Source organism: Protopterus annectens, chromosome 15.part0, assembly GCF_019279795.1.
Source record: "Protopterus annectens isolate FY-2018-M chromosome 15.part0, PAN1.0, whole genome shotgun sequence".
NCBI classification, from domain to species: domain Eukaryota; kingdom Metazoa; phylum Chordata; order Ceratodontiformes; family Protopteridae; genus Protopterus; species Protopterus annectens.
The window spans coordinates 260,131,391-260,150,106 of record NC_056749.1 but is presented as its reverse complement, the minus strand read 5'-3'; the positions used below and the strand labels follow the sequence as shown (position 1 = coordinate 260,150,106).

Here is an 18,716-nt window from a genome sequence, read left to right as displayed (position 1 = left end):
TTTTCCATGAAACTATTCAGTGGTGAATTGGTTATTTTCTCCACCTGTTCAGTAATAAAATTGGTTATTTTGTCCTTGAAGCAAACTACCAGCTTAATGTAATTACACACTGAAATGTTATTGTACAGCAGTCCAGGTGCACCCTGTGGTATCAGTAAGGAATTATTTGTAGCTGCACTACACTGTCTTTCGTGAGCAGTACAGGAAGTATTCCCCTTTGTCCTCCTTTATCATGGCTTTAACCTCCTTTATGACCTTTGGGGTCTTCCTTTGGGTTAACAGGTATCTGGTAACCCTACCCAGGGGAGGAATTATGACAGCAAAAAAACATGTATAGGCTACTTGACTGGTAGGTAGCAGGGCAAAAAATTATGTTAAAAAATAAGACATCAAGATAATATATTTGACAACACAAAAATTGTGAATATATAAAAATAATTAAATGAAGTGTTGAACATTATATGTAAATATGCAAATATTAAATATTGTTTTAAAACAGTTGGTGTATAAAATTCATAATCTATAATATAAAATATTATAAATATTATAAATATCATAAATATTAATACAAAAAAAATATTATTAAATAAATGCATTGATAAATAAATAATGAATAAATATCAGTTTCATAGTCCTTTGTTGAATCTATATAAAATGCATAAAACACAAATGAATTACATAATTTTAAATAGAAATTAATGGTGAGTACACATTTTAACTAATAATGTGGGTAGAATGTACTCTTACATATATAATTATATAAAATGAGATCTTAAATTTAAGAATACTGGAAATTGATATTTGCTCATTGATGCCAGGCCATTTACTTGCGTTAAGCCTAATTTGCCATAAGCACTCTTTTGCTTCCAACATAGTTTTTTCGTCACCACCTTTTTGTCTATTCTGTGGTATTCTGTCAATGACGAAAAAAATAATTTTTTTAAAGTTGGAGCAGTTAATACTGTGATTATATAACATACTAGTTTTATGTCTTTTTATATCACTCATATGTTCTATAATACACGTTTTTAACTTTCTAATAGTTTTGCCAATATAAAATGATTGGCAAACTGTGCAAGACGCAGCATAAACAACCATAACCGAATTGCAGTTACAATGGCCTGGACATCTAATAGTCTTTCCATAATTGAAAATAGAAATATATGGACCATCATTTATAAACCTACAAACGTGACATGCACCACATTTGCTCATCTTGGAATTGTTGCACAAATCAGTGTTATAGTTGTTTTCAAACAAAATTTACAAATTTTTCCCTCTACTGTATGTAATTTTGGGTTGATTACCCAAAATACATGAAAGTTCTGTGCTAGAATCAATAACACTGATCCATGCTTCCTGTACTATGTTGACAATCTCTAATGATCTATCATTAAATGGAATAATGAATGTGTTGTGTCTAGCTGCACTTGAATTTGATCTGTCAACTTCTGGTAATCCATATAAAATAATAGGTTTATATGAAATAAACCTTTTGATTTTGATTTCTTTGCTAATTTCTAAGATAAAGTCACAAGGGTAACCTCTAGCAATAAACATGTTCATGAATTTTTTCAACTCCTCATCGAAAACTTGGTTATCACTCACAATTCTAGACAGCCTAACCATCTGGCCTTTAACAAGATTTCTTTTTTGATAAACCGGATGGCAGCTGTCAAAATGTAGGAACGAATTTGAATAAGTTTTCTTCCTGAATATGCCAGATTCAAATTTATTAGAAACCGACAACACAATATCCAAAAATTCCATATTGTTATCAAAAATGTGACTAGTAAATTTAAAAAAATCTGTGGTCTGTCCCAAAAATGTAATAAAATCATTAAACTCATCTTTAGTACCCCCCAAAAAATAAGAATGTCATCCAAATAGCGTAAATATAATAAAACCTTGTTCCAAAAATTACTAGTGAATATAGTTTAATATATTTCATATAAACCTATTATTTTATATGGATTACCAGAAGTTGACAGATCAAATTCAAGTGCAGCTAGACACGACACATTCATTATTCCATTTAATGATAGATCATTAGAGATTGTCAACATAGTACAGGAAGCATGGATCAGTGTTATTGATTCTAGCACAGAACTTTCATGTATTTTGGGTAATCAACCCAAAATTACATACAGTAGAGGGAAAAATTAGAAAAATTTGTTTGAAAACAACTATAACATTGATTTGTGCAAAAATTCCAAGATGAGTAAATGTGGTACATGTCACGTTTGTAGGTTTATAAATGATGGTCCATATATTTCTATTTTCAATATTAGATGTCCAGGCCATTGTAACTGCAATTCGGTTATGGTTGCGTCTTGCACAGTTTGCCAAGCATTTTATATTGGCAAAACTATTAGAAAGTTAAAAACGTGTATTATAGAACATATGAGTGATATAAAAAGACATGAAACAACTAGTATGTTATATAATCACAGTATTAACTGCTCCAACTTTAAAAAAATTCTTTTTTTCGTCATTGACAGAATACCACAGTATAGACAAAAAGGTGGTGACGGAAAAACTATGTTGGAAGCAAAAGAGTGCTTATGGCAACTTAGGCTTAACGCAAGTAAATGGCCTGGCATCAATGAGCAAATATCAATTTCCAGTATTCTTAAATTAAGATCTCATTTTATATAATTATATATTTAAGAGTACATTCTAACCACATTATTAGTTACAATGTGTACTCCCCGTTAATTTCTATTTAAAATTATGTAATTCATTTGTGTTTTATGCATTTTATATAGATTCAACAAAGGACTATGAAACTGATATTTATTCATTATTTATCAATGCATTTATTTAATAATTTTTTTGTATTCATATTTATGATATTTATAATATTTATAATATTTTATATTATAGATTATGAATTTTATACACATCAACTGTTTTAACACAATATTTAATATTTACATATAATGTTCAACACTTCATTTAATTATTTTTATATATTCACATCTCAACCAATACAAACATTTGTTACATATTTTTAAAATATTTTTAACATATTTCATCATTTATTTTCCTTGAGGGAATTCTTTGTTCACCTATCTGTTTGTCCCGTTAAACTGTTCATGGATTTTTCTGTTCTTTAAACACACGAACTGTTTCACAGTATTTTATCTTATTTAATGATTTAATTAATTGTTCAATGAACCATTCATTATTCACTTTATGTCTTAGCAATTAGTATTTAAGGGATGATGTGAAATGAATCTTTGCACTCTGATGATGCCCTATTTACGAGGGTGAAAGCGCTTAGTGTCCTGTGGATTTATTGTGGATTGTATCTTCTTGTTTGGTCGAGTTTTATTTATTAAAGTTTTTTTGAAACCAGGATTCAAGGTTTGCTGATATTATTAGCTTATTGGTACTTTTGGCGCTTGGATAACAATACAAAAATTGCACAGTCAGAACACATGTACACATTCAGGAAGCATAGCTACTAGATGCACACAGTATGAACGTTTGTCAGGTTTTGCAAATCAGAATTATTTTACTGTAATTGTCAATAGCACAACAGCTTGCACACTCACCTTTGGTACAGAAGACAGTGGGTTCTATTCCCACACCAGGTAGATGGGTGCTGCACTCTGTTATCCTTCGGATGAGACATTAAACAGAGGAGTTGGTGGTACCCATGGTGGATGTAAAAGCTCCCACAGCACTTCTCAAAGAGTACTAAAAGCTCCTCAATGCAATGGCCAAAATTTCCCTTGTATAAATACCACCTCAGGTCTTCCCCAAAAACCGGCTACCAGCCTAGTGGGACTAACCTGGTAAACAAAAGGACAAGAAAAAAATATGTCCTTTATTTGCACTCATTTACAAGACTCCAATATACCCCAAATCTTCTACCCGATTTATCTGCTCTCCACTGCTTACAAGCAGTCAGTTACTCTTTTCTATGACACCTCATCTGAAGTGTTAATTTTCATCCAAGATACTTTACAAATCAGCAGTAAAGCACAAGCGTGCACAATGAAGCTCAATGTTACTTAAAACTAAAAAGACATCATCTTCAAGCAACAAAGGTGTCACCTTCACATCTCCGAGCTAGACACTCTCCAGACCTTGGCTACATCTTGATATCCAGTTCAGGAAACTTACAAATGGGGAGGAAGACAAGTCACACCTCTGATGGAATCCTTCACCCACCTTAATGTATTTATCTTAACACTCAGAAAACAAATTCAAGTCTCACCTCTCAAATACAAAGAGCAAATAACCTGCAGCAGCAGCTGTTACTAGACCTTGTACTATCATAGCAATTCTAACAAAACACTCACAAGCAAATACCGACAGACTCCCAGGATCCCTACAAAAGCAAAAGGTCAAACAGCTGATTCACTGGAAATTGTATTGCTACTTCTGAATCAGAGGCTCCACTACTAAAAGGAGGCCTCTTCTCCAGTGCCCTAGCATATATTTTTCATGGACGGCTAAGTAGTGGGATTCTCTCTAAAAATTAAACCCATCCCCCAGTCCCCCCTTTCTATAAATAGGCACTACAGCCTCAGATTGTCATCCCAAACAGTACTATTCAAACTTTCCACACAACTAAAAACTTGCACTAGTCATGAAATCCCAACAATGTCCATCACCTCAAAGTAACCATTGTGTAAATTACATTTACCTTTGTCACAAGTGATAATTAAATAAGGAGGTGTGAATTCCAGACTTCAGCAGTGAATAGGAGAGCTTGCATGCCAGTTCACAGCAATATGTAACCTGCCAGCGTTGTCTCATCTGTACACCATGAGATAAAATTTAAGATATTAAATCCATATTCATTTCCTCATCAATACCGCGGCGGTGGTGCTGCTGTAGCGTTGTCGCCTCACAGTAAGACGCTGTCCGGTTCGATTCTCAGCTAGAGCGTCTTCTGCGTGGAGGCATGCGTGAATGGGTGTACATTCGTTGAAGATTGTGTCAGGCCTGGCAAGCTGGTACGTAAAAATCAACTGCCAATCATTAGCGGACCGGAGGTCCGCTGTGGAGACCCCTAAATGGGAAAAGCTGAAAGAGACAATTAATTTCCTCATCAAGTTACCTTGTTCACTGGGGCTTATCAAATGCCTGACTTGCTCTACACCCCACTAAACAGGCACACAATATGGCTTCAAGATGAGGTTAAAGTACTACAACAAGGCACGTTCTGTTCACTAACCCTACTCATAAACCTTCCAATGGCAGGAACCTGTACTTGCAATATTCTTTATCAATGTAACCAATGCTTTCAACATGTCATCACTGTTTAAAAGCAGCTCTCTCACTTTCAGAGAACAAGCCAATGGGTAAAGCTTCACATTACTGCTTCTGGCATCTTTCCACTACTCTTGAAAACCTATCCCAAAACAAACCCACAAGACTTTCACCAACCTTCTGTACATAATACCATTTTCATAACCAGGCCAGTCCCGTTAACCTGTTAACTACAGGTCCTGGGTTATCCTACAACCGCAGAAAAGGGACAATTATGGGTCACATGAAATCTTTGCCTTTTACATCATATTTTTTAATTCAAACTTGATAAACATCCAATAAAAAAATTGACTCTCTCAACCTTAAATTCCCTACAAAGGGACTCTTCGCAAAGAATTTTATCTGACAGCACTCCGGAGCTATCCCTGAAAACAGGCATGTGCCCAATTTGTTCACCAAGTTGAAAAAATAAAGTGAGCAATTATAGCAATGTAGCACAACTTGCTGACAGTTTCTCAGTAAGAGATAGAAATGTTTTCAACATATGTGGGACTTGTAATACAATTTGCCTACCACTGTTGCCACACACTGGCAGGGAGGGAAGACTTAAAAATTTTCTGGCTGGGTAAACCACTTTATACTTAAAGTGCACGTGTGTATTTCATTTATTTATTTTTATTTCGTAATGCCCAAGGGTAGAGACCCCTGTACAATGATGCTGCCGAGAAAACATCCAGGTGAGAACAGAATACACTCCAAATCAGTTGGACCAAACCAAGCAGGCCTTGGAGTGTCATCACATGACCAGAGGAAAAGCAACTTCATGCCATACAGAAGACCGCACCTGAAAAGAGAATGTTGGTACAGTGATGCTGACCTTCAGCTTCAGTGGGTTAACTGTGGACTACCCAATATAACCCCTTTAAACCTATGTTTCTTTGTTAGGGGAGTCATGTGATACATTGCCATGCTAGTTGAAATGCTTGCAGAACTATTAGACTGAGAACAGAGTCAAGTTTTCTGGTGTGGAGAAATTACTCCCCCCCCCAACTCATTTAAGTGGAAGACAGAAAGCAGTAAGATTTTGTCTTCGAGATCAGGAAGGTGGAGTGTGAGCGCCACAGAGACAGAGAGTAAGAAACAGTAAACCCCATTCCAGAGTGAGACTGCACAAGCACAGAGAGAAATATGGAGTGGCTAGAAAACACAGAGACCATGGGGCTAGGGACAAAGCTCTAATGTCATATGAAGAAAAGATCTGGTAATTTATTTATGTTTCCTACTTTGGACGACTGTTCAGAGTCACTAAAGGAAACAGAAGCAACAGCACACGATGTGTACATATTATATTTTAATGTCCAAAGGAGGAGTCAAAAATGTGCAGTTGAGAACATCTCTTAAGCTAAAGACATTTAGTAAAACTGTATGGTCACAGAAAGATATCATCATAAAAGGTCTTAGATGTACATATACTGGCAACAATTCATTAGTTTTACAAATGGACAGTAAACTATTGAAAAATATCAAAGCAAATGCATTTTTTCCATTCTGGAATATACTCTACATTGCAAACTGCTTATGGGATCTATAAAGGGAAATAAATTATATCAAAATGATGTAAAACACTACCTTGAACTAAGATAAGCTACTCTATACACACGGTCATAGCTTTGAAAAGGCCATAAAGAATATACCGCCTTTCACTGATCAGATCTATGACCTTATGAATACTACAGTTTTTCAGTAACTTTGTGGAGGTCTTTAGTACAGCCTTCCAAAGCAAACTCCAACAAACCATCCTACAATTTAGATTAGATATTTTCAGTCAATTTATTCTGACACTACCTTCTAAACAAAAAAAAAAAGTGTATGAATATCCCAATTACTTCCACCACCACCCCAAACCTACCTACATACTGGCCAGTTTGGGCTTCACACATGGTCTAAAACTTTTCTCCCTTCTCATCAATAAATCAAATGCTCTTGCCTCCTATGACTTTCTCCTGTACGTTGATGACCAGGCCTCTATACCCTTCTTCACCGCACTCTTCTTTGGCTCTTTTCTACAAACCACACACACTAGACTAGATAAAAATATCCAAGTAAAAGGACAGTCAAATTATGTGTCAAAAACAAAGATAATATAAAGACTACTTAAAACAATGTATATGCAGATTCCAAGGAGAAATAAAAATCACTCTACAACACTAGTAAGCTACTGCTACACAAAGCATTCGCATACAACTACTGTGTTTAAAAACAGCATCGACATGTGCAGCTTGCCCAGAAATGAGCACCACTGCCAGACTCATAATACTGTTATTTATATTCAACACCCAAGTTAGCATAGTTTAATAAAATAAACTCCTGCCCATACCTAGCTGCTTCTAAAAAACTAAAAAAAGCACATGCACTCTGACTTACAATTCATTTATTTATTTTACATTTACTGACCGGGATAGTCCGACTGGATACATGTCCATTTTCAGCAGAGGCCTGGGGAGAAAAGCTCCAAGATAATAATACACATTGAACATTTAGTAAATGCTAGTTTCAAGCAGATTACAGTCATAAGCAATACCAGCATTTAGCACATATAGTACTTTTATAAAACACTTTACAAAACATAACATTATTTTCAAAGTTAAACATACATAACATTACATTCAGGTTTAAGACACACTGAGCAGCAGTTACACAACTGACCCTTCCTGATATGAAATGGTAGAAAAGTTAGAAGTAGTTGAAGGTAAGGTACCCAAGAAATAGAGAGAGGTCACTAGTCGGGGTTAGTGCAAGGACATAACCAATGAGTTTTGAAGTATTTCTTGAGTTTGTTTTTGAATCGAGTTAGTGACGGTTCTAGGGTCAAGTCAGCTGGGAGTCTGTTCCACATTTTTCCAACAGAGTGTCCCCAGCTGAGTAGATGGATTTGTATGTTTGAACTAGGTGTCTAGTGGATGACCGCAGTGGCCAGGTGCTGGTGTAGGGGCTGATGATATTTTTTTAGGACAGGTGTATTTTCTGGTTGGTAAAGGACTTTATGTGCCACTATTAGCTGGTTGAACTGCAGTAGGCTTGGCAGTTCAAGCCATCCTAGGCGATTTAGGCTGTGACAGTGTTGTGTCCGGTAGGCTGTGCCTGAAGCAAATCTGGCAATGTGGTTATAGCAGGATGATAGTTTATTAAGATCTGGTTTTGTTTAAGTTGCAGAACAGAGGCGAGGCATAGAGAAGAGTTGATAGCAGATGGGAATGGACAACTGCAGTTCTAGCAAGTGGGGTAAGGAAAGGTTTGATTCTGTAAAGACAGCCAATTTTTTTATTAATGTTTAGATAGTTTGATTAATATGGGCATCAAACTTCAGGTGGTTATCAACTATGACACCCAGTAGTTTAGTTTGGGCTTCTGGGGAGATGATAGTGCCATTATTAGCAGTTATGTTGAAGGCTGGCAGGGGGGGGTCATGCATGTGGGGGAGAAGAGGAGCAACTTAGTTTTGTTGAGGTTTAGGATTAGATGTTGATTGGAGAGCCATTTTTCCACTGTACTGAAGGTAATTTGAGTTAATGTGAATAAAGTAGCTGGTGAGGTGTCAGAACAAATCAAGGTGGAGTCAAACGCGTATTGAATGCAGGTAGCATCTTGGATGACTGAATGAAGGTCGTTAATAAAGATGGAGAAAAGGAGTCCTAGTATCGAGCCCTGGGGGACTCCTAATGTGATGGGTAGGCGAGATGATAGCTTGTCCTGCCATAGGACTGTCTGTTTCCTGCCCTGCAGGTAGGACTGAAATCACTGGAGTGCACGGTTGCTTAAGGAGAAGGCCGTCAAGATATTTATAAGCATTTTGTGGTCAATGTCAAAAGCCTTGGACAGATCTAGAAAGAGTGCTGAGGATAGTTTGTTATTATTGCGGTTGTGGTTAATGATGTTAAAGAAAGACAGGAGGGCAAAAGTAGTACTGTGGTGTGGCTTAAAGCCATGCTGAAAGCTGGACAACAGCTTGTTGTGTGTGAGGTAGTGCATGACCTGTATGTGTACAGAATAGCTATGGGTCTAAAGTTTGACAGTTCAGTGGAACTACCTCCTTTATGGAGAGGTATGACATGGGAGATTTTCCATATAGTGGGTACAGTAGCTTCAGATATAGCTCTGTTGATCAAGATAGAGATGGGGTAGGCTATGGTGTCAGCAGCCTTTTGCAGACAGTCTGCTGGGAGGAGGTCGGTAGCCAGGGTGGTGGGTCTTAGTTTCTTAAGTAGGGCATGAATAAGCTGAGTAGGAACAGGTTGGAAGGTAAAGTATGTTTGGGTACTGGGTGTGGCTACATTAGAATTAGAGCCATTGGGAGTGACTTGACTGGATAGTCTCTGTGAAGAAGCTGTTGAAGTTATTAGCAATGTCTACTGGGGATTTTTGTTGGGAAGCTGGGGGGGGGGGCGGAGTGGCGGTTTGGCATAGGTGGAGTAGTTTGTTTATTCCTGCCCAGAACTTTTGAGGTTTGTTTTGGTGTATTTCCAGTAGATGGTAGCAGTGGTTCTTTTTGTCTAACGTTATGGATTTTTTGGTATCATTCCTTAGCTGTGTGAATCTTAGTTGATCAAGTGGGGCTTTTGTTTTTCGGTAGGTGGCCCATGCTTTGTTTCTGAATGAAATTTTGGTTTTGGTATCTTTAGAAAGCCATGGTGCAATATTAACTTTGGTTCTAAAAGAGCAGCTGGGAGCATGGGAGTTATGAATAGTAATGAATTTGGTATTAAAGTATGCTACTGCTTCATCTAGGGGGAGACTTTTTAGTACTGACCAGTTGCATGCCATTTTGAAACTTGGTGAGAATAAAATTATTGTTGTTTCTTAATGTTCTATAGGTGGGTTGGTAGGAGAAGTCTACTTTGAGCTTGATTACATAGGCGAGACAGTGGTCACTTAGGTCATCAGGCAAAGTGCCCGATTTTAAGACTGAAGATGGGTATTGACAAGTATCCAGTCTAGGGTACTTTCCTTGTTATTGGGTTTTCCTGTCCTGGTGGGGGAAGGGTATGATTTGAGTAAATCCATAGAGGTTTATGTGGGCTGTGGGGGTTTCACAAGAGCAAGTGTTCCAATCAATGTTGAAATCCCCAAGAACAATTGTTTCTTGGAGGTGGTTATTGGATAACCAATATAAGAAGTCTAAGGTTTCTGTGTTCCTCCCTGGGGGGGAACGAAGACACAGACAATGTTTACATTTTTGTTAATTTGTAGTTTTGAGATAAGAATTTCAGCATTATTGAATTGGGGTGGTTGTTGGGCATCTATGCTGACAGACAAGGTAGACTTGTAAGGTATGGCTATCCCACCACCCTTTCTGGTGGTACGGTCTAGTCTAAACATACTATACCCTGGTTGCAGAATCTCATGGTCCTTGGTGGCAGGCTTCAGCCACGTTTGTTAGGCATAATATATCTGGGGAATGAACAGCTTAGAGGGCATGCAGGTGTTGAGTTTTGTTATTTATGCTCCTAATGTTTAGATGGCAGGCCAGCAGTGAGCTAGGAGGTCTATTTGTTGGAGCCATGGTGGTAGGGGATATAGTAGCGGGGTTGGGGCCAACAGGTGGGGATGGACCAGGGTTTGGGTGGATGTCGCCATCCTTTGTGAGGTTGTAGTGTATCCAGAGTAGGAGTTCTAACATTTTGAATAAAGTTTTGTAATATAGTGTCTAGTTTTATGACTAATGTAACTAGGTCTAGTAAGATGGTAGTATTTAGGTTTTAAGGAGGTAAGCATGAGGGGAGTGAGTAAGGGTGCATTATTATCTGTTGTAGATGGGATGGATGTTTGGAATTTAGGCTAGTGGAAACCTGGGTGATCCTGATACTCACAGGCTGTTAGGAGACATGGGATGAGTAAAAGGGGTAGAAGTAGAGTTAATAAGACTATTCTGGGTGATAGCATACGTACTGAATGGTACTTGACACTTAGGCGAAAGGAATAGTAGATATGGAGGACTGGTGGTATCAGGTTGAGAGTGGTGCTGTCACTACAAGTTGTTACTGATTGGTTTAAAAATGTGGGGTGTGGTCTAGTACCAATAAATGTAGCAGCACCGGGGGGGGGGGTATTTGGGGGGAGGGTGGGGTGGAGTGCGAAGCAAGGGCAAGCGAAGCAGGGATGAACCAATGCCTGTACTAAGTTGTAGCAGTTTAACTTGTATGACGAAAGGAGGAAGGGGGGAAGAGAAGGCAGTAGGAGTGGTTAGAGGAATACCTTGACTGACTGACACCACACCAGAGGCAAGTTGATTTGCAATTTAATTTTAAATTTATTAATTTGCAATCTACAAGACATTTCCTTTAATACACACCAGAGGCAAGTTGATTTGCAATTTAATTTTAAATTTATTAATTTGCAATCCACAAGACATTTCCTTTAATACACCTAAGATTAATGCATTTTCAACAGCAGACCCTAGACTCTGAAATTGCCTACCAATAAGCCACAGATCAACTTTTCCATTATTCATAAATAAAAAGTCAACCCACCTATTTAACTATGCAGTCTACATGCACAAAATAAAAATCTCCCATTTCCCCATAAAATCATTTAGCCAAATATTTCCCTGATACATACTCTTGCTGTATACAACTAATCTGTACACATAAACCTCCTCACTATTAGACAAGAACCCCAATGCAATATGACCTGCATGCTCAATAAACAATTAATGCTCTACTCTGACAGCTTCATAATACAACCCCGTATACACCACAATGCAACCTGTAGGTAATGTCCATATTTCATATTTTATTTATTACCTGTACATTAAGATTTGCTATAACAAAACTTACTTCATGACTGCACGGAAAAACAGATACTTCATTTTATATAAAGGATGTGGCTGAAAAATGAACCCTTTTAGCCACATGAGCTGGCTGTAACCAACCATGCATATATGTAGTTCAGCTTTAACTACATTTCACTGGTCAATACTGACAAAAAATTAACTTTCAAAGTGTAAACATACTTTAAAATGTACAATGTAACACTTTTTTTTATAAAGATGATGCTGATTTCTTTAAGATTTTGTTCAGAATGTGTACTATCATAAATAATACTATTCAGTCACAGTCAGGTAACCATGTGCATAAACCATTCTCTGCAGAAGAAATTTTTTAGTTGACACTTAACAGTGGACATAATGAACCTAAGCCTTACAACAAGACGAAACTCAAACTTCCTTATGAAGTAGTAAGACTAACCCATTAATGAACTAGTAATCCCATATGCTAGCATCTTCCTGACTAGTGAACCAAAACTCCAAGACACTGAAAGACAGGAAGACACATCTTTTCATGAACACACATTATAAAACCATTTTCTTATTCCTCTACCCTTGTGGTTAGATTTGAATATCTTACAAGCTTAATGCCAATGACTTTCTTCATCTCTAAATACTCAAATCTCAGATTATAACATTTCATTCCTCATTTATCTAATGAACCCATTTATTTAGCCTATTTAGCTGCAAAGGCTATGAAACTACTGCTGTTGTGTGACTGCATTGGATTTCGGATTTAATTTCTTTATTTAGGGTTTAGATACTTCCATTACTTTATGTTATTTATTTTGCTCTTACTATATTACAGTTAGTTTTATTTTAAATGATATTGTACCCTAAACTGTTTTTCTTGGACTTTTAAAAGTCCTTGGCAAGGGTCAGTTTGAAAAAAATTACTTTCCATTTGCTGACTGAAAAGAAATTAAAGCTAGCTAATTAGTAGGAGAAGCTAAGAAGTTTCTTATTTGGAGTATTAAGTTGCATTCTTTTTTTAGCTGAAAGTGCTGTGAGACTACTGCTTGTGGGTGACCATTAGATTTTGGATTGGATTTCTTCATTTAACGGGATTGCATTCTGGTTTATTTTTCTTTTTTACTCCCCCTTCCCAAGTGCCATTTAGGTAGATTCAGTCTTCTAAAGCTTTCAGCATAGCAAAACAGAATGCAGGTAATACAACGGTACAGCTATTCAGTGCTAAGAGCTTTAACAAAAAATGACACTTCCTACAAGCACTCTTTACTCTGGAAAACAATGATCTATGCATAGACCAATAAAAGCACTCCATCACTGCAGGGTTTAAGGCTTTCCAGACATTCATGCCTACCAAGTTAAACAAAGGTACTAAAGAAGGTGGTGTCACCATATTCTTAAAAAAAACTTCACCTCCAGACTGATTAGACAAAACAACCTGGAACTCCACCATGTCCAGCTTTTTATAAACAAAACCCCGTATCATATCTAACTATAGTATCCCCTCCATATCCCCCCCAGTCTACACCTCCTCCCTACCAGTATGAAGTCTCCAAGCAAGCATTAAACCAAACACCATTCTCCTAGGGGACATCAACTACTCCTCCATTAAATGACATACTTATATGTCAAACATGTACTCTCAGAAATTTCTGTACCTTATCAATACAAATGCCCTGGACAACTTATTCTGCACCCCAACCAAGGGATAATAAAATCCTAGATTTGGCCCTTACCAATACAGGGCAGCTTTGTTCCTCACCAACTGTAAATTCCTCCCTGGTCAAATCGGACCACAAATCAGTCACATTCACCTTAAGAATGAAGATGGAAACATCATCCAATACCTTGGTATTCATAGATTATGCAAAGGATAATCTTATAACACTGAGTGACAAACTGGCCAAATTCAAAAGTTCCTTACATCTTGGATGACCTCACTACTTAAGAGGAATTCTTTTACTGCTAAATTCTGTGCACATGTAAATAACTGCATATCCCCACTCAGAAATAAATATAATGCTTAATTTAAAAATACACTATCATATAACGCCAATATAAACAGGTTCTACAGTAAAAGAAAAGACTTGAATATAAACAGGCTCTAAAATAAAAGAAAAAAACTCACTGCATGCAAAAGTAAAACAAAGTCAGTTATGACGTAACTTTGCTACTCAGAAGAAGAATAGTGATAAATCTTTCTTTTGTCCGTTACAAATCTCAGAAATAATGCCCAGCACTGCACAAAGCTAATGGCAAAAGAGATCACATAACGAAAATTAAAAAGTTCACTGCCAGTTAACTTCCAACGATTCTTATATCTCCAAATAGCAAAAAAGAAAACCGAACAGATGGAAAACACTCTCTTTAATGAATAACGAAGCTTTCAGGAATGTCCCTTCTTCAGTGTTAACACTGAAGGGACATTCCCGAAAGTTTGTTATTCATTAAAGAGAGCGTTTTCCATCTGTTTTGTTTTCTTTTTTTGCTAAATGATGCCACATACTCAGACCCAGAAGACATATCCACTCTACTAACACAGAAATTTATTTAAAACTTCACATCCCTCTCCTCTTCTATATTCCAAGATCACATACCTGCAACCCCCACCCCCAAACTCCCAGAAAAAATGTTCTCAAGGAGCTATCCAGGACCAAGAACACAACTTCTATGTTGCCAGAAGACATACAAAACTGTTTACTGGTCAGCCTGAAACATGTCAGACCCCCTACAGCGATTATACAATATCAACCAACAAAGAGATTGTGTGCCAGATGAATGGAGGACAGCAAAAGTCAACCCCTTACACAAAGGTGGGGTCTCAATGGACCCGGATAAGTATGCGCCTATAAGCTTAACCAGCCTCATCTACAAAGCTATGGAAAAGAACATCATGTAATTACTAACTAAGGACATAGATAACCTACAAACTCTCAACCCAAGCCAGTTCGGATCCATCAAGGGTAGATCCTGCCTGCTTAAACTGGCCTTTACGAAGGTTACTGAAGCAATAGATGGTGGCAAACCAGTATACATCACAAATCCAGATCATACAAAGGCATCCAATACCATCCCACACATAGGTATTACAGAAAAACTCTCCCAGCTAAACATAATCCCCAAGTAACTCACTGGATAACAAACTGGTTCACAAACATACACAGAAGATTAAAGTGAGTGGCTCTACCCCCTGAGAAAGACCTCCCACTAATGGTGTAGCTCAGGGTTCAGTCCTTGGGCCAAATCCTTTTTGGCATTTACTTCTCAAAGGTCAAAGCAGGATTAAGGGTTTATGGTTGGCCAAGTCTGCAGACTGAAAATTCAAATCATACATGAATACTAGGCTAACTGCCCTGAATGGCCATTTTAAGCCTAACCAATAGCCCAAGGTCAGAGTTAAACCCTGTACCTTGCTTCTGTGTGGTGACAGCCTAAAACACTATGCCAATCCCACCTCACTCTGCCATCGCAAACTCTGCAGAGGACACAAAACTCCTCCAAGATGGCCTTCCCAAACAAGGGATGCTGGACTAAAACTAAATGCCAAGAAACATTTAATTGTACCCTTTGGCAAGTATAACTTCCATTACAACCATCACAACACACCCCTGAAATTTGATCCTGTAGTCAGGGAACCTATGTCAACAATGATACGTCTTTTGATCACTATGTATCTACTATTATAAGGAAGCCCGATTTCATCACACAGTCACAGCTTATATCTAAAGGTATGACGTCCAGGTTCAGATATGTAAGCATTCCCCTGCACCCAGCTCTCATCAGGCCAATTACTAAATATAATGCTGTATTCAGTTTGCCCCTGTCCAAACACTTGTCAAACTGGAATGACCACAACTCTTTCTCATAAAACAACAAAGGGCCTAAAACACAAAATCGATACAGACTACCTCAAAACCTTGTCCTTCTCAGCATCATACTGGCTACTAAAAAGTGACCTCTGCCTTGCATATAGAGCCTCAAACCAGACCATACACTGTCAAACATACAAAAGTCCACTGGTAGAGTAAACAGCCATTAAATGGATCCCAGTCTCTCTTGCAACATAACTAAAATATGTTGAAGGAACATATGTATCACATAGACTACTTTCTCTACGAGAGCGTGTTACATTTATGCTTCTCCTATTCTATACTTTTTCTATGTCTGCGTGTTACACTTAGAAAATTAAATGCTTCTCTTACTCTAGTCACATGTAATTTGAATGAATGGATGGGAAATCACACATTCATCCTCAGTTAAATGACCACGTCCCTCAAGGACAAGTAGAAAATGCCCCAACATATCCTTGTTCTGCTAGTCTTGGGATTATTCCTATGCAAAATGTATGGGCTAAAAACTAAAATTGGAATGTATGGCCACGCTTCTTGAGATCCTCACAACTTAATAACCAACGTATGAAGTACATATAATTTTACAAAACGCCTTACTTTCCTCACCTTAATCTCTTATGCTGATGCAGCACCTTTGTAAGACGTCTTCATCTCATCCATACATTATAAGTAAATATCGCTCTACTTATCAAATTACTACTTGAAAACTGACGACGCATTTCCTAATATTTTTTGCGGCAATCGGGAAAAATCAAAAACACTACTGACAGAGCGAAGACACATCATTTGATGCTTAGTTTAGTATTATTAATTATGCGTTTAAGATTAACACTATCAGCTCGCTGTGCATCACAATCTTACTATCGATAGCAGAGCTTAATGTCTTAAAATATAAGCGACGTTTTACTGTGCGTATACGGTGTAAACGAAACGTTGCCATTCAAACATAACCTAAGAGTGCATCTGAAGTAAGCAGCACTTCCTACTTCCCTAGGTCTTTTCTACTCTCAAACTCTCTCACTTCACTTCCATCATACAATCTACAGCACACTGTACCGGTAGCCCTAACATGCAAACATACCTCTTTTTTCTTCTGCCCGCTAGATGGAGATCCACAAAGCATCAGAAAGAAAAGCAAACCAAATATCCTAAATACTAACATAGCTGCCATCTCTACAGCAAAGTTTTGACAAGAACTGAACACAGCAACGTCAGTAAACGCGCGGCTCTCAATTGGCTACCCAAATGTAGCAAGGTGTCGCGTTTTACTCATCAGTAAAGCTCGGGATCCTATCACTAGCGTCCGTGCTGGTGCGATATTATTGGTTAATACACGAAGAGTACGTGTATATAGTTGTCAGTGTTATTCTGTCTGTGTTCTACGATTTCTTTGGCTTTCGTTTAAGTATCAGACATTTAACTGAGGTGTTGTTAAGTGCTAATCAAACCTGATTGTTGTTTTCGTAGTATGAATGCGATGTACGCAATGCTACCGTTTTTATTTCTATATGCGGGTCTACTGATTCTTTTCGGTCACGACCCAAGTAGTAGCACGCACCTCTCGACTGCCCAGATTTTCACAACATGCTGTTATTGTTGTCTGTTATGTTTTTAGACTGCTCTTGTTTAAATCTTTGTTTTCTGTCAAATCGCTATGACTGAAGTCAATAATGACACATTTGAGTTTCAGACTCCTTATGCTTCTGAAACGCGCGGTAAAGCAAAACGTATTATTCTATCAACTTTATAGAGTAAACTCTCATTTAACCGGAACTCAAGCAACCAGAAAAAAAAAATCGAAGAAATACGGTACAATTTTGATGCGTTTCACTTTCTGTTCCCCCACTCGAAACATACCTTACGTTTTTAGAGTTTTAAAAAGGGAGTTAAGAATAAATTCTCTCTCTTCCCCACCCTAAATAATAACTCTAAAGCAACCAGAAATTACAGTTAACCGGCATCTACCAATCCCCATGAAAGTCAGTTAACATAGAGTTTACTGTTAAAGCAGTTTTAAAAATTGTTCCCGGTTACGTTTGGCATTGCCCACATGTCGTACATTACATGTATTGGTGGAAAGTATAGCAAAGTTAGGGTTACCACCTGTCCCACTTTGTGAGGGACTGTCCCTCTTTGGGCAGTTGTGTCTTGACAAAAAATATTTAAAAGGGCAAATGTCCTGAGATTTATGTAATAGTTGCATAAAATAGTTATTCTGTATCTAAAATACCTAAATGTTACAAGAAACATAATAAACAACTAAACTGCTACAAGAATAAGCTTTTATTTAGGGAAAAAAGTTGTTCTATCCTTTGCACTGACCGTGGTTATGTGCTGGCCTGTAAAATCTGATGTGTCCCCCGAAAATGTCCCACGTTGGCCATTTGAAAAGGTGGCAACCCTAAGCAAAGTACAATGATTTGCAGTAGAAAAAAGTACAGGCACAGATACAGTTGTGACGTCTACATAATACCCCTCCTGACTGCCAACAATAATTTGAAATCCCTTACTATCCTGCGACAGAAACTATGGAGCTTCAATCCTTACTATTGACTCCAACATGAGACTGTCACATAAACAGGAGTACAATTTCGCCTAAGAACACAACAGGAACATGCTCTATAACCTGAGACTGCACTGTATACTTCTGTCCAACTTAATGTAACTCCCTATTACACATTTCAGAGCAATGTGTCCCAGTTTAAGACCTCTGATACACTCACACTTAACGAAATCTCACACATCCAAACGCTTCTGGGAAAGCCTGACACAGATTTCCAGCTGTGCCACTTCCCCAAAATAATATGGTAATACGCTGCCACCAACAGAGAGCCTACATGCCC

At 37.7% G+C, this 18,716-nt stretch overlaps 1 protein-coding gene across 1 annotated transcript in view; it reads right to left on the bottom strand.

Annotated features, from left to right (window-relative positions):
- MAGT1 (magnesium transporter 1) overlaps positions 1 to 17,117 on the bottom strand; it is a 281,130-nt gene extending 264,013 nt beyond the window's left edge. The window contains exon 1 of the mRNA XM_044057255.1: positions 16,955 to 17,117. Within this exon, the coding sequence (XP_043913190.1) occupies positions 16,955 to 17,044 (90 nt within the window). The 5' untranslated portion in view covers positions 17,045 to 17,117. The remainder of the gene's footprint in view (positions 1 to 16,954) is intronic.
- Positions 17,118 to 18,716: the final 1,599 nt, after the last annotated feature.